Below are 22,139 nucleotides of genomic sequence, written 5' to 3'. Positions count from 1 at the left end.
TGAATGGGAATTTGGAACCAGTCCTATGCTCTGAAATGGTTGGAGGAGTATTTAATTTAATTCAGTTTGTTTTATTTTATCCCAACTTTATTAAATTTATAAATAACTCAAAAGTGGTGAATGTGTCTAATACTCCTTCCTCCTCAGTGGTGGGTTGCCAATTTTTTTACTAGTGGTTCAGGCGTACTTGCCACTTCTGCACATGTGCAGAAGCACCTGGGTGGGTAGCCACCGCTACTACCAGTTTGCCCGATCTGGGCCAAACCAGGAGCAACCCATCTCTGTTCCTCCTGCTTTCTTCACAGCATCTGTGTTGTGAATCAGACTGAGAGAGAGTCATTTGAAACCCCATAACACAAAGGGATCATATTTACAATATTATTTAATTTAGCCTTCTGTGTTCTACGTGGGGGTCTGACTTTGAGGAGTGGTCTCATATCTAAGGTTGACATTTTTGAAGAAGCTTGATTGGAATCAGAAAATTGTTGTGGTTCTCCTAGCCGGATCATTGTAAATTAGATGCTATCTTTGGTATTATTCAAGATTTCAAACACGATTGGTACTAGGAGAACAAATGCTGGAGAAATCGCTGCCAAAATACTAATTAGTTTTGGAAACAGCTGTCTGAAAGTTCTTATATACATTTATGCACTGGGATCTGTCAGGCAGGCAACAATTTAGGCTTTTTTATGCTTTTACTTTTTTCTGTATTTAAAATTTTGAGTAATATTTTTTATTTCCAATCATCTATTTGTCGGCAGGACTGCGGTTTTATGCTGAGTTTCCTAGATTACAATTCCAGAGCCAAAAGTATATGTTTTATATATGTTGACTGTATTCAGAAAGCAATTTAAAAAGAAACTAATAAATAGCGTATAACATTATACTTGTATTGATTGGTAAAAAAAAATAACTATGAAAAATCTGTTTTTGAAATAGATATGTTAATGGTAAGTGTAAAAAGTTTTGGTTTTAAAGAAATTCATTTTTCAGTAGGTATAAAACAGACTACAGTATTTGCCTTATTTGAATCAAGTCATCTTCCTATAATGTCAAACTAATTTGCAGACTCATTTCTGCTGATCCTGCATAGGTGATCCTTCCAAGGTTGAGTATTCTGTATGTAGTACTGTATGATCATTCTTGCTGATTATTTTGAAACCTCTATGCTTGCAGTTTCTCAAGGAAAACAAAGTCTGAATTAATTATGAGGTGACTATTTAATAGATCTACGGTTCGTCTGATAAACATTAAATAGCTGAATCCTAACACATTCTTAACATGATTACATTGAGACAATTACATATTTAGTTAGAAGTTTTCCATAATTTTTTTTTAATCTTTTCAGAAAAAGAGTTTTATTTCTTTTAAAAAACACAAATATTTCATCATTCGTCAATCATTAAAACATTGAAGTACAATTTTTTTGTATGCCCCTCCCTCCCTCCACCCCCCCAGCCCCCCTCCTCCTTCCCCCCCCAAATTCCCAGAACCCGTACACGGTATGGATTTTTAACTAACACAGTCTAAAATCTATTGAGAAAAAAGAAATAAAGAAATTAATGACATTCTACATTGACCTTAGCTTATTCTTACTGAACTAACTTTAAACAGTTTATATCATTTCTGATCTTAAGCATAGGCTAACTGGAATTTCTTGGTCCCGTATTTATTTTGTATATAGTCAATCCTTTTTCCCCAGTCTCGTTTATATCTCTCATTTGAGTGATCTTTAAGATATGCCGATATTTTAGCCATCTGAAGTTTTCCATAACTTTTTAATGAGCTTCAATTTCAAAGATATATAATCCCATAGTGACACTTATATAATAATTGTTTAGTTAGAAGTTTGCCATAACTTTTAAACAAAATTTAATTTCAAAGATATATAACTGGCTAGGACTGCCTTTGAATTTATGCCAGCTCTGTATTTGCTACACATATATAGTTTTATATAGGAAACAGGACAAGATTTATCAGTGCATTATAAGAAGAGGGGCAGTATAAACTATTTTTCTGCTTCACTGTTGAAATATAATTTAGCATTGTACATGTAATGTAATATTGCTAATATGATATATTTTTTTAAAATTATACCTCACTATTTTCTCATGAATAGTGGATAAGTAATTAACAAAAGGTTAAATAAAACTAACAAGGAAATTGAAAAATTGCACTGTAGTTAATATACAGAGACCCATCTCAAATCTATGAGCTAAGATGTTTCCTGCCCAAGCTACTTTCCAAGGACGGCGCTTGAGGGATAAAATGAGAGGCAGGAATCCTCTGTTGCATTAAGCTCCAAAAGAAAGGCAGGATTTAAAACCAAAAATTAATCAGTAAATAAAACATTTTTGTTGTTTTTAATGTTTTATAATTTTAAGATGATTTTATATGTTGTTTTAACTCTTGATTGGGAACTGCCCAGAATGGGTTAGAAGATGAGCAGCTAATATAAAAGTTATAAATACATTTCCCTTCCAAACAAAAAAACAAATAGTTAAAACAAAAGTTGATTCCTTTATTCGCAACATTTTGGAATGCTACTTTGATGATTACTCTTGGATCATAAATAAACATACAGTATCCATCTGGCAAACCAGCTCACACATCAAAAGCATGTGTGAATAAAGATTTGACGTGAGATTTAAATGATTAGCAAGTCAAAATGTGTGGGTCTTAGTCTTCTTGTTATTCTACATTTCTCTGATCTCCCAAATGAAATGCTGTCCTAAAATGTAGGCATTAGACATATTTATTTGCATTCACGGACAGAGACATCTCTAACGCATAGTTAAAACATCTTGAACTCACAGCATATTTTGCCAATGTATCTTCTGCCTTTATTGGTAGTGTTCCATAGCACCTGACCCAACCTTAAAAAGCAATCTGACTTGAAAACTTTCATAAGGAATGCCTCATTTCAAAGTTGAAAGAGCTTCTGGTAGTCTTCCAGAACCTCTCTAGGTATTTTACCTTAGAACAGGTGTCCAAGATCAAAACAAATGTTTGGGACTGGAACATTTCAGCCCTGGAGTGGTTTGCCCATCTCTAATACAGGTGAAACTCGAAAAATTAGAATGTCGTGCAAAAGTTCATTTATTTCAGTAATGCAACTTAAAAGGTGAAACTAATATATGAGATAGACTCATTACATGCAAAGCAAGATAGTTCAAGCTGTGATTTGTCATAATTGTGATGATTATGGCGTACAGCTCATGAAAACCCCAAATCCACAATCTCAGAAAATTAGAATATTAGATGCAATATTCTAGGCTTAAAGTGTCCCACTCTAATCAGCTAATTAAGCCATAACACCTTCAAAGGGTTCCTGGTATTCTAATTTTTCGAGTTTCACCTGTACATTCACAGAGACAAAATAGATAGTATAATTAAAATATTGGTGTTTTCTGGGAGTATAACCTGCTGTTTCTGCACTTTTTCTATACACTTACAATTGTTTGACAATAAGCACATTAGAATAAATTGTAAGGTACCTAACCATAAATGAATATAACTCTACAGTTTAGTTATGTTAAGATTCTGCAGAAATTCATATGGATCTAAACTAATAAAATGACACAACATTATGAAAGTATTGAAATTAAATTTGAGTATTTCTTATATGAACCAGGAAAAAATGGATTGTTGAATTTGACAGTACATTTACGATGCTCAAAAAAGAGTTAGGTTTAAATAATGAGATTTAGATTGTAAGCACTTGTTTGTTTTGTGTTTATTGGAGGTAAAAACAAAAGAAAACAAAGACTTTTATAAACATGTTTAATTTATCCAGAGGCATTAGGACATCTTAATGATGACCTCTATAAACTAGATTAGCTTTCAGAGACAGCAATGCACAGGGCAATTTGAGATGAGATCCTGGACATTCCACATGTGAATTTTAATCAAGGCAGTTGTTTAACTCAGGTAGTAGAAAAATGAGACATATTCACAATTAGAAGATTTAACATCTTCTGTTCAAACTCATTTTGAATTAGGAAATTAGTAGAATAATCAGTTTTAAGCTTTAGTGCATGCGTTTAGATGAAATTGAGCATCCTATAATTGAAAATTACTTGTACAACTGCACTTTCACTCCCTTGTTTCCACTACCTGAAATTCTGTCCTCTATAATCTTTGCAGATTTCATATTGACTTCTCATATATTATTTGATTTATTGTACATACATATATTATGTAAGCAATGTAAACTATTCCTAACATTTGTTTCATGACAGGTTATTTATTTCAGTTTTCCAAATAAAATTTGTATTTAGATCAATACGGTACAGATCAAATGAAGAATGTAAAATTGTATTTCTAGGAAAAAATATATTCACTGCTGTTCAGCATTTTGTCTTTAGCAGAATCCTTTTCATATGTCCTTAGAAAACACATCAGCCATTGTCTTTCTGTTTGTTTTTAATATCTTGTGATCCCATTTCTCTCTATATATATCTTACTTTGCATATGCATGTTCTAGATAACTTCAATGGATTTTCCATGAAGATTTAATTTTCCCCTTGGGTTATATCTTGAATTTCAGGAATCTCAATGTGGTATATTTTAGTAAGTATTAAAATGTGAAGAATGATCTTATAGACTTCACTCATTTTCTTACTGTTTTGTTTTAACAGGAAGAATGTTTCTTGAATCTAGAAGCTCCTATTACAAGAGTATGTGGTTATGACACTCCATTTCCTCACATCTATGAACCATTCTATATCCCAGACAAATGGAAGTGCTATGATGCAGTTCGGAAAATGATTAATTATTGATGTCCAGGTGAGAAAAAAATTCCCAAAGTAATTTAAATCTAAAATGGTGGCTGAACTACGTATAGGAAATATGTTAAGATTTTGATCCTTAATTTAGAGTAGGACTGCCAAACTCCCGGCCACACCCGGTTTAGTGAAAGGGAAAAAAGTCCCAATACGTCATGTGATGCCTCTGTGATGACGTGAGTTTGACACCCCGGATTTAGAGAGTAAACTGTAAGCACAATTCATAGGTTTACAGTCAACACTTAGGACAAGATCGAGCAATTTCCCTGAGATTGATGGCTGCAACTTGTTCCTCCAAAGGTCTGGAAAGTCTGTAACCATGTCACCAAAAAGATGATGATAATGATTGGAGTGTATTGGAGTGTTTTTGGAGGGGAATTTTAAGAGCTGAAATAGGACTGAAAGATACAGAGCACCATTTCGGGATGGATGTGGAAGGATTTGGGATGTTATTTTACTTTTCATTTTCACCCTTAGTTTTGATAGGGAAAAATGCAGTGAGATCTCAGATTACAAACTTAAACCTTGATCTGAGCTATTTGTGTTATTAAACTCACGTTAGAAATGCAGTATACAGTTTTACCTGTTGTTTTACACCAAATATAGGAAGAAATAAAACTGAAAATGCCTTATTTATAAGAAAAATAAATAAATTTCAGCTTTCCAGATATCTCTGATAGAAGTCTTGGCATCGTTCATCATTGAACGTATGACAAACTCTCCTGGAATTGGTCAATACAGCAACATATGAACTACCACAAGTTGCCTACCTCTCTTTAATAAAAATATATAATTACTTGTTGAAAATAATGCATAGAGGTTGTTATATAAGAACCTTTCTAGAAGGAAAAGCTGTCTTTATTCCTAGACTGGCTTTCATAGCGGTCATAAATCAGGAAAACCACTCTACAGTTATTCTTGCTCATAAAACCATAAATCAGGATCTAATTCTTCATATTGGTTGCAAGAGGTCAGGCAGTAACACAGGCAAAGTTCCCCATAAACAGTCTTGAGTATAGAAGTCACGTTTCACAGTAGACTTAGTCATAACGGTTGGGTTTATTCTGGGGATCAATCATTCATGCAGCATTTTCAAGATAAAGGTGTCATAGAAATAGCTTCAGCAGAGAATCTCCCATTGTGAGTTGGTCTTAAGTATCCAAGTTCTGATTTAATGGGTCCAACAAAGCTTTGGTACTTAACTATTCCTTAGCCTTGCTTTCTTCTGCTTTTTCTCATGCCACTCTTTTTGCTTTCTTTTGTAGTAGCAGGGCAATATACTTTACATTAAAATTAAGAATGGTGTAGCTTGCTTCTGTTTTTTTTCCTGATATTTCTCCACATGACCTGGGTGTCCTTGGTTTCTGAGTTGACAATTTTTTTTAAAAAAATTTAAAAATTTTATTTCTCATATATACATTCACAATTATATAATCTCATAACTTGTTAATAATATGTATTTATAACAATTTTTCTCCCCTACAATTGACAATATAATTGAGATTGCTTTCTTACCATCCCATACACCCATCTTATTTTACAACAATCCTAGTTCTTCTTCCTTCCTTCCCTCCTTCCTTCCCTCCTTTCTTCTCTCCTTCTCTCCTTCCTTCCCTCCTTCCTTCCCTCCTTTCTTCTCTCCTTTCCTTCCCTCCTTCCTTCCTTTCCTCCTTCCTTCCCTCCTTCCTTCCCTCCTTTCTTCTCTCCTTCCTTCCCTCCTTCCTTCCCTCCTTTCTTCTCTCCTTTCCTTCCCTCCTTCCTTCCTTTCCTCCTTCCTTCCCTCCTTCCTTCCCTCCTTTCTTCTCTCCTTCCTTCCCTCCTTCCTTCCCTCCTTTCTTCTCTCCTTCTCTCCTTGCTTCCCTCCCTCCTTCCCTCCTTCCTTTCCTCCTTCCTTCCCTTCTTCCTTTCCCTCCTTTCTTCTCTCCTTCTCTCCTTCCTTCCTTCCCTCCTTTCTTCTCTCCTTCCTTCCTTCCTCCTCTCCTTTCCCTTCTCTCCTTCCCCTTCCTCTCCTCTGCTCTTCCCTTCTTCTTCCCTTTCCTCCCCTCTCTCCTACTCTTGCATTCCCTCCAATTCTTCCTCTGCTTTTGTTGACAAATTTATCAGCTAGCTTATTTTCTAAGGAAGAAGGTGAATCCACTTGGGCCCAGCCTTGTGAGCAATGTGGTTGGGGTAAATGTCAATGGAGATTCTCAGTCATCCAGATCATGGTTGTCCCAAAGGTGCTTTTTCAAGAGACAACTGGACTTTCTGCTTTTTCTTTGAGGACGTTTTGCTTTTCATCCAAGAAGCTTCTTCAGCTCTGAGTGGATGGTGGGGAATGGAAGGATTTATACTCCTTGCAGACAGCTGTTCATTTGCATTCTTTTAGTGAGTCATTTGCATTCTTTTAGTGAGGTAAACCTTAGCAACTCCCTAAAAGAATGCAAATGGCCAGCTGTCTGCAAGGAGTATAAATCCTTCCATTCTCCATCATCCAATTAGAACTGAAAAAGCTTCTTGAAAGAGAAGCGAAATGTCTTCAAAGAAAAACCAGAAAGTCCAGTTGCCTCTTGAAAAAGCACCTTTGGGACTAGTGGTTGATGTAATTTAGAACGTCCTGAAAGATCAATCCTATTCTTTCTCCCTTTGTCTCTCTGTCTCTCCCTCCCTTTCTATTCAGTCTCTTCAATTTAACTTAATTATTTGTCTTCTTAACCATTACCGCTCCTTTACTTCCAATTTTCATAAGATTATAAAGAAAGGGTCACCTGAATAATGCACTACAGACCCTTTAGACCAGGGGTGTCAAACTCAAGGCCTGGGGACCAGATCTGGCCCGCAGGATGCTTAGATCTGGCCCATGGGGTGATAAGATGTGGGCCATGGGGCCATCCTGGAAACAGTGAAGAACTGGCCCGCAGTGCCTCTGCCAGTGAAAGCAGAGGTCCTGGCAAAACGTTGCGGGAGGCAGTTGTAGCTGAAAACAGAGCTCGGGAGCCCGTTTTCTCTGGTAGAGTGCCTGGCCACCACAGGCACCCCCGATATGATTGACGTTGAGCTGGCCAAGCTCACTCTGGCTATGCCCACAACCCTGATGCGGCCCTCAATGAAATTGAGTTTAACATCCCTGCTTTAGACTGAAGGGTTATTGAACTCAATAAACATACCCCCCCCCAAAAAAAAACATGGTGGTACTCTTGTTATGAATAGAATAATAAATAATTGTAGGAAGCATTGCAATGAAATAAAAAGAGACCTCAGACATCACATATCTTCAGTTATTCCCAGTTATATTGTAGATAGTTTTCTCAACTATCATGAGTACACAGGGCAGGGAAAGGGTGGCCATAGCCAGCATGGTAGCATAAAGAATGAGAAATAATTGAACTGTTCAATGAGGCACAGGAGAAAAGTAGAATTATTATTCACTGAAATGTCTGGTTTAACATCTGTATATGTCATGGAGAGGATTCAGCCTGCCTGCTCCTTTCAGAATTATTCTTGCAGAACAAATATTTTGGATCTACCTTGTGACCTCCTTCCCTGAACCTATTAAAAGCTACAGTACAAATATGAATTTATAACGTTTTCAAAATATGCACAAACTTTTGTGATAAATAGTAACACAGCGAATTCCCCATTTGTGGTGCCAAGGAATGCCTTATAGTTTGTATGGGTTGTTTGAATACTATTAGAAGTATTAGAATGAGTAAAAGTTTGTTGTAGTTAATATATGTGTTTATATGCATATGCACACCGACACACCAATTATGAGGAAAGCAATTGTGTCTCAACATAAAGCCGTTTGCAATGTGCTTCAACTTGCTTTGTGTAATTGTCATTAAGGGCCTTGCTAGAAAAAATATTATTAAATATTTTAGGACTATATTCCGGCATTTGTGATATATGTCAAGATAATCAGTGATATGAAAAAGATGGATTCAGAATTTTTCTCAATATTTTTTTCATTTCTTCAACAAAAATAAATTTACCTTTAAGGAAATATTGCATAGTAATATTTAGCAGGACCAGCCAAGGGGACAGTAGTAGAAACTTAAGAATTCTAATATATAACAAATGATAAAATATTTGCTAAGGCAGATTATCTACCAAAGTAGACCTGGTTACTTTTTCTCCTTATAATTAAACCTACATTTGGATTGATGTGACTCTCCAGAGTTTCTTCAGAACAAATGCCATTTACTGTGGAGATCCAGAAAAGCTCTGGAATTGAAATTTCTTTTATTTCTTTTATCATTTTTAAAGCTTGGACAAGACATGAAAAGCTACAAAAATAGTAATAGCAGGATTTATTTTTGATATGAGTAATACTTACCTGCTCCTGGGATAAACATTGCTAGCTTGCTTTATGTATTTCGTTTTCTTTGGAGCTCTTTGAGGCCTTGATCTCGGATGGGGAGGGGGGGCACCGAGAGTCATAGTCTACTTTTTTGATCATAGGAGGCTTCTTAAAAAAATTGTTATGTAGCTTACAGTTGTCTGCTTAGTCACTTTAAATGAAGATGAACCCATAAATACCAGAACCTTTGTAACTGTAAGCTTGAGGATATAATGTTCTTATTTTCTTCCCATATTATGAAGAATGTGTCTGAAAACAATGCATCTTCACATAGTGTAAACATCCTTATAAAGTAAAGAGGCAGTGGAAGAGAATATTCATCGCTCAGGGTTAAAATGGGGCATCCAAGGTGCTCTTTGACCTTGGCTGTTTTCTCGCAGACATTTCATTACCCAGCTAGATAACATCATCAGATCTAGAAGTCCATCTAGATGTGCCTTACAAAGCATCGTATACAGATAAACACGCTTTTGGATTTTGGCAATGGTAAATATGAAATGTAGCGTATGCAAGTCAGTCCGCTAAGTTTATATAGATTTACTGAATATCTGTAGATTCAAGTTTAGGCATCCCCAATGAAATTATATATTTCAGTAAATCCCTCACTCAACCAAAGTTAACGCAGCCTCTGTATGGTACAAAGTTAAACTGTAGAATATATACAAATTTGACAGTTTCTGCAAAGTTGTTGGTTTTCTTATTGATTATAGTTACTGTATTTTTCGGTATATAAGACGTACCTTTTTCCCTCAAAAAAGAGGCTGATAATCTGGGTGCGTCTTATACACTGAATACAGCATTTTTTGCCTCCTGAAACTCCACCCACCAAAATGGCTGTGTATAGCCTTTAGGAGGCTTCCAGGGTGCTCCTGGGGGCTGGGGAGGGCGGAAATGAGCCATTTGTTTTCTCAATTTTGCCTCCCCCATCCCCCAGGAGCACTCTACAAATCTCCTAAAGGTTATTCATGCCCTTAAAAAAAAGGGGCCATTTTTGCAAAAAAGCGGGCCGTTTTTGGGAGGTCTACAGAGTGCAAAAACATTTTTTTAATTTGCTTCTTCAAAATCTTGATGCGTCTTATACTCTGAAAAATATGGGTAATTGATCTCAGAACCAAATAAAAAAATTTGGTAAATTACTTTGCAAAAAGTTAAAAATTAGTTCAAAGTGTTTATTTAAAATGATATTTAAACAAAACCTATAACATATTCTATTTCTGTTCCTTTAAAGGTGAAAGGAAAAAAAGAAAATCCAACTGCTATCTACGGAATGGTTGCCATTAAACTTGGGCTTATTTTGTTTTTTCTTTATTGGGAATAACCAAGATTCTTTTCTGGATACTAACCTGAACTAGTCATCAAGCCAAAATTCTGTCAGGTGTGGAGTTTAATATGGCCATGTGATTGTTGTAAAATATTTATTTTGATTCTTTCCCAATTTTGCACATGACTGCTAACTTGTTTTATCATGCAAATCAAGGCTCAGGTTGAACTTAATAAATTGTAATCAAGAGACCTGTGGTCTAATTTTTTGCCTTAACTGACAAATGTATGTTGCAGTTTTTACAGTAGACTTGTTATGTATGTATTAATCCTAAATACAGTAGAGTGTTCATATCATCATTGGTTATTGTATTCATGCAGGTTGTCTGGGGCTCTCCAAAAATCACTTGGAAGGATCCTCTAGGGTAGGCTGACATATACATTACAGGTGCATCAATAAAGAGTAAGACAAATTCTTTCATGTAAACAGATGGCTTCTTGAGAGGCTGGACGTGATCATTTCAATAATTTGCAATTAAAAAAACCAGACATACTTGATTTGGCCTAATCTGATCCCTTTTATAAGAAATGTAAGAAATATAATATTTCGTTGCTGTGTGAAAATTAAACTGATTGGTTAGATTTATTCTGTCTGGCATGATCAGCAATTTGGGAAGAAGTCAGGTCAAAGCACTTCAGAGATTACCTCATTTGATTTGGTTTGTAACTATCAGCCTAAGACTCCCTCCTCTGTTGATTATCATTGCAAAATTAAGAAGTGATAAATTATTAAGCTTTTTGACAGAAGGGAATGAAAATGAAATCTGCATGCATAATAACTCTCGTTAGCAAAGAAAGCATTTGGCATTTCAGACTCATAGATTACTCATAGGGTAGACACATCCATCTTCTGGTTCTTTTTTCCATTGTTTGTACTAAAAACTAAGTGATGATGAGATATTATCATTCTGCTCCTATAGCAATAGCAGTTAGACTTATATACCGCTTCATAGGGCTTTCAGCCCTCTCTAAGCGGTTTACAGAGTCAGCATATTGCCTTCAACAATCCGGGTCCTTATTTTACCCACCTCAGAAGGATGGAAGGCTGAGTCAACCTTGAGCCGGTGAGATTTGAACAGCCGAACTGCAGAACTGCAGTCAGCTGAAGTAGCCTGCAGTGCTGCAATTAACTATTGTGCCACCTCGGCTCTCTTCCTAGAAACCTGTAAATGCAAACACCTCCTTAAGATGTAAGTAATGTACCCAATTTCAAAAAGAAGTTTATAGTGATTATTTTGCATTATTTAATAAGTATTTAATAGTAAGTCCTAGGAATATTATTTAAAGAACAAAGAATGTTGTACAGTGGGATAGACAATGGAGACATTCTAGAGCAGGCTTTCTTAACCTTGGCAACATGTTGGCTGGGGAATTCTGGGAATTGAAGTCCATGTGTCTTAATATTGTCCCAAAGGTCTTTTCCAGGAGGCACCTGGACTTCCTTGTTTTTTCTTTTGAAGACGTTTCGCTTCTCATCCAAAAAGCTAGCTGTAACAGGATAGTGGGGAATAGAAGGATGTGTCTTAAAAGTTACCAAGATTGAGTCCTGGTCCATTAACCATTCCATTAACCTGTTCCAAAGGTTAATGAAACTAGGTCTCGTAGCATTCTTAGGAATTGCGGCCAGTGTTGACAAGATGCTGGAAGTGAATATTCAACACATGGAACAGCATAACTATGCCAGTCTGGAACAGAAAATTGATATCAAATTGAAATGATATCTATGTAATTATAACTAAAATAGTATGGAACAAATAAGGGAGAATGGAAGATGACATTTCTGAGGTAAAACTACATTTAACAAGAAATATTGAAGCAAAAGCTAAAAAACAAGCAAACAGAAAAGGATTTTAGGAAAATTAACAGGAAAAGGTTGGATGAAAAAGAAGGAAACTTATCTTAGGAAAACATGAGAAAGATAACACAAGCTCAAACTGATGGCTATTGTAGCCCTTTTTTAAATACTTTGCAGGAGAGAAGTAAGAACAAGCAGGCATTGTCATAACATCTCTTATAAAATAATTCCCTGCAGTTAGAACTAGATCTGTCACGCATAATATATAATTTCTTTTATCTTTCCTCAATTCAGTACTTTTCTTACATAGAAAACCTGAGGGGAATTTTTGTGTTTTTCTAGACGTTTCATCATCCTCTACTTTTCCAAATTGCCCGAAAATTATGACAAGACCTGAATGTGCTTAGAGCAGTTCAGAGTACTATTTTATTGCTAGATAAGAATTTTAAATCTATCCAGAGCAGTTCAGTCTGACATACCAAAAATGAATGTGAATACAAAATTAATGGATTCTAGCCAATTCAGATGTTAACACGGCAGTCTTGATGTGTACTTGTGAGAATATACAGAATAAAATATATGTGAAAGAATAGTTAAGTTTTTCAAAGTTGTAAAACGGGAACCATGATTGTTTTGGGAGATTTGAAACTTGCAATGTATGGAGTGTATTCTTATGGAATTAAAAAGAGCTGGGTTCATTGGGTTGAAAGCAGAGGCATTAGTAGAATAATTCCCATTTCGATCCAGTTATTACTAGGTGAAAAAGTTCTTGGCTAGATCTTGACTAGAAAATTGAGATAACACATTTTATTCCTTTCCTGAACGTTTTGAAATAAAATTACATTGTTGCTATTTTTTCCCCCTAAAATCAAAGAAATTATATGCAACTGTTTTTCATGTGATGATATTCAAGTGTCTTATATTAGGGTAATGCTAATAGTAACAAAGATAAGGCCAGTAAGTTTAAAATAAAGGATCATTATAGTAACTAGAAAAATAAATAGGAAGTTGGGTGAATATTTTTTTAAATTTTTGACAAAGCATTCCAGTGAGAACTTCTCTAATCTCCAGATGAGGATTGTTCCATAATGTTTCAACACTATTACAAAAAATGTCACCTCCTTACTACAGCTGAGTTTGTATACATAAACTGAAATATATTCAGCACAGTATTATATCCCAATAGCAACACTACCTATATAAAAATAGGCAGTGAAATATGCTGTTGAGCCCTAATTTGGATCAATTTTTTAGAAAACCTTGGAATGTTCAATGTTGGGAAAGTGAACAGTTTGGAATACCCACTAAATTTTCTTGAGATTAAATCTCGGGCTCAAATCTTCACACAACACTATATTGTTCCTTAAAATGAAAGTGCTTCATTGTATTCTTGAAAATAATATTGGGCAGCTTATGAGATATTTGAAATGTGGGGAATTTAAAAAGTTTTTTTAAATCCAATTTCTCTTTAAGGAGAAATTTATCTTTAATAAAGAGTATTTTTGTTTTTAAATTATATAAATGTATCTTCAGATAAGTCTGAAGTTAAGTCATAAGGATTTGTCATGCAAAAAGTTAACTTGGACAATTAATGATTCTATTTACCCCATGCAATACATTAATTACTTTGTACATTAAATAACTCTAGAGAAAAATATGATTTTTTTTCTGCATAGATTTGTCTCTACTCTAAAACATTGAATGTTACTACACACTCTCTGTTCAAAGAACATACATTACTACAGTTTAATGCATTTATAATAATATAAATTGGATGCACTGCTTTGATTATTGCAACTTATTCACAGAAGGACTGCTGCTCCCTAAATATTGTCTAGATGGCACTGTACATCTATTTGACCTGTATTTATGGATAAATGCCTTTGCTCTGCAGGATACATGCCTTGTGAGTTTATTGTGCAAAAAAAAAATTACTTGTGGATGTAAAAATGATATATTGCTTTCCAGGAGATATGGAACCACAAGCAAAAACATAGTTCAATATTGCATTTCTCTAAAATAAAACTTGCCAGCTTTTTAATATAACTAAATCGAAGAACAAATAATAATTTAAACATTTTGTTTTAAAAGCTAACGATCATTATTTTTTACGTGTTTTCATTTGATAAAAGTGTTACAGATTTGTTACTTGGAAAGTATAAAAACTAGTTCAGTGAAATAACTGATTCTGGTAGTGGACCAACATTGAACAATATGTTCAAATATATATATATTTTACTCTGAATTTGGAATTGACCATATTATGTCTACATATAGCCAGGTAAGAATTCAGTGTTTAAGAATATTCTTTCTTTTTAATAATTTGCTATGTAGGAGCAAAGCGATTTGTAAAAATATGCATTCAGCTTAGGTCCACTTAGTTGTGTCTATACGGTATAAGTGGGAACTGTTAATGAAAACGTCAATATGGATTGAAGGTACTGTATATACTTTGTTTCTTTAGGTTGTCTTGTGTATAATATGATTGATTGATTAATTATAGATCAGAATTTTAAAGCCCAAATTCCTCCCCATGATTTTATTTTTTATGTGGTGAAATATTTGGTTTGGACTACAACCGACACCTTAAAAGTTATTACCTTGAAAACTCATAAGCCAAGAGAATATGGAGCAGTGATCATCATATACTTTTTAAAATAGGGACTTTCTCAAATATAACTTTTAAAATAATATTTGCAATGAAGTATGTTGACAACTCGTACAGAACATCTAACCTTCTGTTTGCCATAAATCAAATGTTTTGCAGTTCTGCTAGATAGCATTTAATATTATTTGTGGTAGTTTTTCCATTACAGTATTTTATTTTCTATCTTGTGGTATTGCATCAATTCCCAAAATAGCTTCTGTTTTGCAAAAGATTTCACCTCCAACATAATGAACATTATCTCTTTAAAAAAAAAAGATAATAATGTCTTTTGGCTAGCAAAGAAGATGAATGAGGATGTGGAAGGATTGCAAAGTTGAATTTTTAGATAGGCACAAATCACAGTTGCTAAAGTAGTTATGAAAATGTTTCCCCCGATATAGAATCCAATGGTCAGCAAATGATTTAAAAGAAAAATAATGTACTTTTTTGTTGTTAATGTTTTATGGCCAAGTTATAAGTATGCCCTTTCCTATGCTATTATTGGAAAGATGTCTGTATTTGATTTCCTAATATGTATCGTGATTGTTTGATTTTATTAGTATAGTTATAGCTTCAAAATTAATTTGAAGTTTTTATTTGCTGTATTAGGGCAATGAAGTGATTTGTGTTACAGTTTATCTCTTGATTAATGCATGTGATTTATGGGAAGAGAAGTTTCTTGTAATAGGAAAATTTTCAGTCAGCCAATGTCAAAATGATATTTATTCATGCATATAACCATTCTAAGTTTTTCAAATTAAATGACCCAGTACTAGTATCCACTCATACAAAATCAATTTGAGGAAGATTTGTTTTTTCATGTGTGCTATGAGTTTTATGACTAAATGTTAACACTCTTAAGTTGAGTTTTGCTATAGTGTACTATATTTAGAATAATTTTGAGTATAGTTTTTACATGCTCAGTTTAAGCCTAATAGATCATTTGTTGTTGAGAACTGTATGCCAGTAATTAGTGATAAAAAAACCAAGCAACCTGACACACACAAAAAATCTTTATTAAACAAAAATAATTCACCTCACGTTTGTAGAAAGAAATTTCCATAGGTAGAATTGCTTCAGAAAGAATGTCCTATGCTTTGTGTCCAACAATATGGGTAGTGGAATACTGAACAAGGAGTCTACAAAGCAGATTTTAAATTTCAAAATAATATACATTGGAAGATGTGATTTTTCAAAAATGAAACTAGTTAAGGTTCTATAGGAAATAAGTTTTCTCTTGAGGCTTGCTGCTAGCCAGGGCAATTGATAACATTGTTTTTGGGTAAGGGAACAGTTTGCTGAATACTTTGAGGAGTTTTGAACTGAATATACAATGAATAGTTTCATTAAAAAGACAAAAGTACCATCTTATGAGGCCACCTGGGACTCTCAAATCTATGACACTGAGGAAATTGACAGAGTTCTCCAGAATCAACTCAATTCTAAACAGACCTTTTCCTTCCTTGAATAATAAGGGTGGCCAGAAAGACACTGGCATGGGTATTGGAAATGGTAATGATGCCTGTCTTGAAGAACTCAGCAGTGTACATCCTCTTTAAGCCATCTCTGGACATAACCTTGTCTAATTCCCAACCTCATTTCTTGGAAAGATTATTGAGAAGGCGGTTGAACAGGTTGAAACAGATGCAACTGGACTTCATAACAGAGCGTAGACCACATTGATTACTCTTCTGGATGACCTATGTTGGGATGTGGACGGAGATAGCTACCACTTCTCATCCTGTTAGATCTCTTGGTGGCATTTAGTATCATTTTGGAGTGTCTGAAAAGGTTGCCAGTCGGAGGCACTGTCCTTCGTGGAAGACCACTCCATTTAGTTTTGCTGAAGAAGGAGATGTCAAACCATCAAGTGTCAGGGTTCAGTCTTCTCCTCCTCCTCCTCTCAATTTATTTAACTACATGAAACTCCTGAGGCCACCTGAGGATATCATTAGGAAGCAGTATGAAAAGAAGAACTGTGGCTCTGAATTCCAGAATTTCTGAGCTGCCACTTGATGCCAAAGTGCCAGACGATTTTTAAAATCCCAATAGCCAAGTATAGCTGGAATACCTTGGACACAGCACTAACTTCCAGATAGGGCATTAAACTTTGTCTTTTGTTGCTACACTTTTATTTTGCCATCTCTTTTTTTGGTAAGTGGAAATTACGGTATTTAAAATTGTGTCAGCAAGGAAAAAATACAAGCAAGCCATTATGGATTATGAGTGCCATGATGTCTGCTTACTATAATTTTTATAATATACTATAATTCAATGATTATTCTGTATCTTCTAGTCACACATCTTTGCTTCTTTCTTCTTTAATATTAAAGAAAAAGAATAAAAGCAGTAACAGATAGGATACAATTCAATTTTATTTTTTTAAAATATTTTTTTTTATTTTTTGTTCTCTATATATACATTCACATAATTATTACTTTTTTAACATTCATAATTCTAATATATTTGTCATTCCATTTATAAAATTGTAATATTCCATTCGGATTAATTTGTTTACCATCCCTCGCCTATTTTGACACTGCCACCTTCTCTTTTCCTTTTCTCCCTCCCTCCCTTCTCTACTTCCTTCGTCTCCCCTCCTCCTCTCTTCCTCTTCCCCTTCCTACCCTCTCTCCTTTTCCCTTCCATCTTCCTCTCCTTCCCTCTATCTTCCTTTCCTCCTTCCCGCCTCTCCTCTCTTCCTTTCTCTCCCTCCTTTTTCTACTTACTTCTTTCCTCCTCTCCTTTCCCTTCCTTCTTTCCCTACCTTTCCTCTACTTCTCTCTACCTCTTCCCCTTCTTCCCCTTCTCCTTTTCACTTTCCCCCTTCCATCTTCCTCTCCTCACCTTCCTTCCCTCCTTTTCCTCTCATTTCCTCTCTTCCTTTCTTTTTCTATTGCTGCAGGTGTCTCTTCCAGTTCTTAATTTCTATTTTCTTGGGGTGGTATTTCCACAAACCCAAAAATCTTTGTATATAATTTCTTGTTTAAAAAAAAAGAATATTTTTCTTTTTTGGTCAGACAAAGACAGACAATACATAACACATAGAACCTTCTTCAATCACGTATAGCATGTCATTTGGTTGTAAAGTTTTTGTGCATCTCTTCCATAATCCTCACTTTCAAATGTATATAAAATCACAAATTATCAACTCATTTCAAACAAATTCTCATATCATCAATTCAGTATATTATATAAAAATATTATAATTATTAAAAATTCATTTGACTGTAAATTACTTTTACAACCTTTTGTATGAAATATTCTAACTTGAAATAAAACTATATAATAGCACTCCATTAAATCTTCCTAAAATCATCCAATAACATTTCATCTTTCTAACATATTCTAAATAAAATTTGATTATATTTAAAAACAAAAACTTTTACATCTCCTTTCATAGCTCTCATTTGCAGTTTGTATAAAATTTCATATCCTCAAACTAGTACATATATATGTATTATTATCATTATTACTCATTTATATGGCTATATATAATAGTCTAAATTTAACTAAGTTTGACTCAATTTTTATTGTAAACTTTCACTACATCAACCTGTATCTTTCCAGTAATAGTGCAGTTTTATATCTCATGTCATTTGTGAAATTAATATTCTGGTTGTTTTCTTAGTAGGTCTTTTATGGACTTCTTTTCGCAGCTTGTTGCTCATATCTTGTATATCTTATGGGCACTCGAAACTTTCCATCTGTTTCTTTCATCAACTTATCTTTGGTTATCACCAATGTTCCAATCAAGGTTTTTGCTCCTTACTTCCATCAAATTTTCTCTTTTTTTGTCTTCTGTACTTTGAGGTCTGAGGTAGAGTTCGAGTCCACCTATCTCCCCTTTCCATAGTCCACTCTTACTATTTCCAATCACGGACAGTGTGCTGTCAATATCAACAATTTTCTTACCTCTTTGTTCCTTTTTTCCTTCAATTTTTGGAACTCTGTCCTCAACTTTCTTCCTTTGATAAATGTCATCAATTTTTCCATCTCTTTTTGCTGTTCTTTGTTCTGCATTATCCAGTCTCACCTCAATTTTCTCTAATTACTAATATTTTATGAATTTTAAACATAATCATTTGCAATATTAATGTTTCTTTTTCATGTTGCTCCATCCTTCCAATTTATAAACACTGCCACTATAGCATTCAAGGCTTTTATTGTATTCAAAACAAATTCTTTATAGTCTTTTAGGTCAAAACTTTATCTTGACTGCAGTCCAGCTACTAATAGAAACTCCAAAAGAGCACCCCTGTAAACAATTTGTGCTCTTTCCATGTGCTCTTTCCACTATCACTCTCAATAAACAAACTGAAAGGCTTTGAAGGCCTCCAGCCTTAAAGTGGCAGTGTTACTTTTTTCTCTCTGCTGTTACAGTACTCTTTAAATAGCAGATTTATGGAGAAAAAGTCTCTTTTCTAATAATAAAATTTCCTCACCAATCTGACACACTTTCTCTTTCATTATATTTCCATTCCGGAGCTGTCCCAACTTCAGCAGCTTCAGGGTTGGATTTCTATCATCAGAAAAAAGAGCTTCTCCTGGATCAATCAGGGACTTTGCGGTGTCCCTGAGATCAGCAGGACCTACTCTTCTCTGTCACTGTCTCTTCGGGACAGTATAGGTCCAAAAGGACCGTCCAGTGGCAGAAATATTGAATGCGATCGTGGAGCTCCAAGATTGCATGTCATATCGTTGCAACATCAGCTTACACTCCTGGATACCATTCAATTTTAGAAGGCTGCGAATTGCATTAGAAAGCCAGATTGCTAAAATAAGAATTTTGGAAGCAATTGTTTTGTCATATATGATATTTACCTCCCCCCTTATATTATGGGATGTTTATTGGGAGAATATATTCTTAAAAAACAACAGTTATATGTAATGGCCAATCAACTTGCAATGTGTCTTTGGATGGCATACAAAGAACTATACAAAATTTAAAAACATTCAAAACTACAAAAAGTGAAGATTATAATAAAAGACTGAGCATCAGATCATCAGATATGGAATTACTAATAAAATTTAATCAAATTACTATTTTCTTATGCCCAGGCTTCTTGACACAACCAAGTTTTAAGGGATTTTCACAAGATTGGGGGAGATGGAACCTATCTCATTTCAGTATGAATGCCACAGCAGATGTACAGGAACTCTTTCACAAATGGGACCCACAGTATATACTTCTGCTGGATTTGATGGTGCAAGCAGATACAATTGGGAAATAACCCCCTCAAATAACTTGGCCTCCTGCCATGAATGACTTTAACCCTAACCCTAACCTAACCACCACTTTGAGTTGCATCCAGAACAATCTGGTAATCAATGCAGCTTACAAAGCGAAGGTGTAATATGTGCCATTCTAGGGGCGCGCATAAACTGCACCGCTGCATTGTGCACCAGCTGAAGTTTTTGGATAGTCTTCAAGAGTAGACCCATATGAAATGTTTTATAGTAGTCCAGTTGGGAAGTGACCAAAAAATGAGTAAGTGTGAGCAGAGCCTTTTGATCTAAGAACAGGTACAACTGATGTCCAAGACAAAACTCTGAAAGCCCCTCCTAGCCACATCTGACATCTGCTCTTCAAGCAGGAGTCAAGAGTCCAGGAGGACCACACCAGAGCTGTGTAAATCCACTTTGTATTTATAGCCGTACAGTATATATACAACAAAGAGAGAATGAATTAAACTTTATATTTTGCTCTTATAGATCCTACTGGTGGAATACCACTTTAGAGGTATTCCTGTTTACTCAAAATGAATTCTGCAACTCTGAATTCTAAGGGAGCAGGTCACATAGCAAGCACAAATCATTTCAGATTGCAGATCATATTTCAAGTCACATATATTCTGTTTTGAAGAAAGTTTTGGCACAGCACTTAAATTAGACGTTCTTGACCATAGACCAATGATCTCTGTAGTTAGATTTATGGGGTCTGTGAACTTAAGTAGGGGAAAAATTACAGTGTTATTTTCACTAACCTGTAACAGAAGTGTAGCTTTTCACTCAATAATCTCCAAAGTAATTTATGGGCTGTAGACCAAAAATGTTTCCTAGGCTAATAAATCTATCTAAAATTACTGTACCTTTAAAAACCTTACTGTCTTATTATTTATTTAATGGCTACATAAAGAAGCATCCATTTGGATGCTGCTTTGTGTAACTAATTAATTAATTAGTTAATTTTTTTAATGCCATGATAACTGTTTTTGAGCGTATCTGCTCAAATAATAATAAAGTGTATGTATTCTATTTTATGCATTTAAACACAGTTTTTCTGAAAACAGATTGATAGGTTTCAGCAGCCTCTGAAAGGGATCTATGGCATAAAAAGTTTAAAAAGCACAGATCTAAATGGATAGCAGTCATTGAATGCTTCCTCTAATCAAATCTAGCAAATTTGACAAGATTTGAGCAATAGTTATACGAATATTGGCAAGTAATTTTTTCAAAAACACCATTAAGCACATTTCATTTAATCATTTTTAGTCCCACTTAAAAGACAAGCACTTTCTCTTCTACTTCCAAGATAAAACAGTAGATTACCAAAAATTAGGATAATCTTCAAAGACACTTCTGTGAAATGTATATTAAAATTACAGGTGGTCAAATGGGTAAATAACCTCTCAGGTTTAAGTTATTTTTGTTTTTTTTATAACAATGGGAATGCAAGCTTAGGATACTGGAAAGAAGATAGCAAAGAAACTGGTTATTGTTGATGTTTTGATGTCTCTGCGGTTTAATCAAATCAGGGATGCGTTTGAAGGTAAACTGCTTTTTTTTAAATAAAATTTTTATTTTCAAACAAACACACAACACATGTAACATAAAAGCCTCTTCAACTATATACAGTGTGTCAATTGATTACAAGGTCTTTCTGCATCCTTTCCATAGTCATCACTTGAATTTTATCAGAATTCACATATTGTCAATCAAGATATCTTTGTATACATTGTTGTTTGATTATCACTATGTCTCTCCAATTTAGACACGGTATTCTAAATATATATCCATTAATATTATAATGATTCATTATATCATCTTCAATATATCCAATAATAAAGAGTTATTTTTTATCCTATTCTAAGTCATTCTATTATTTTAGCATTGACAACATTCTCTAATAATTTTCAATTCCATGTTTTTTTTCCCATTATTAGTATCATTAATCTAATGTAATGTAAATTGTTATAATTATTAAACATCCATTAAGCCTAGGTATTATTACCATGTTTTCCCGAAAAT

General features: G+C 34.5%; 1 protein-coding gene across 1 annotated transcript in view; it reads left to right on the top strand.

Moving 5' to 3' along the window:
* The window catches only part of BCKDHB (branched chain keto acid dehydrogenase E1 subunit beta), a 49,781-nt gene extending 39,143 nt beyond the window's left edge, over positions 1-10,638 (top strand). The window contains exons 10-11 of the mRNA XM_087718822.1: positions 4,641-4,788; positions 10,355-10,638. Coding sequence (XP_087574948.1) covers positions 4,641-4,781 — 141 coding nt within the window. The 3' untranslated portion in view covers positions 4,782-4,788; positions 10,355-10,638. The remainder of the gene's footprint in view (positions 1-4,640; positions 4,789-10,354) is intronic.
* Positions 10,639-22,139: the final 11,501 nt, after the last annotated feature.

Source organism: Thamnophis sirtalis, unplaced genomic scaffold (genome assembly GCF_051295495.1).
Source record: "Thamnophis sirtalis isolate CommonGarterSnake01/CBP01778 unplaced genomic scaffold, rThaSir2_p1.2 scaffold_6, whole genome shotgun sequence".
In the NCBI taxonomy this organism is placed as follows: domain Eukaryota; kingdom Metazoa; phylum Chordata; class Lepidosauria; order Squamata; family Natricidae; genus Thamnophis; species Thamnophis sirtalis.
Note: the sequence above shows the minus strand (reverse complement) of the source record. Positions and strands in the feature narration are given on the sequence as shown.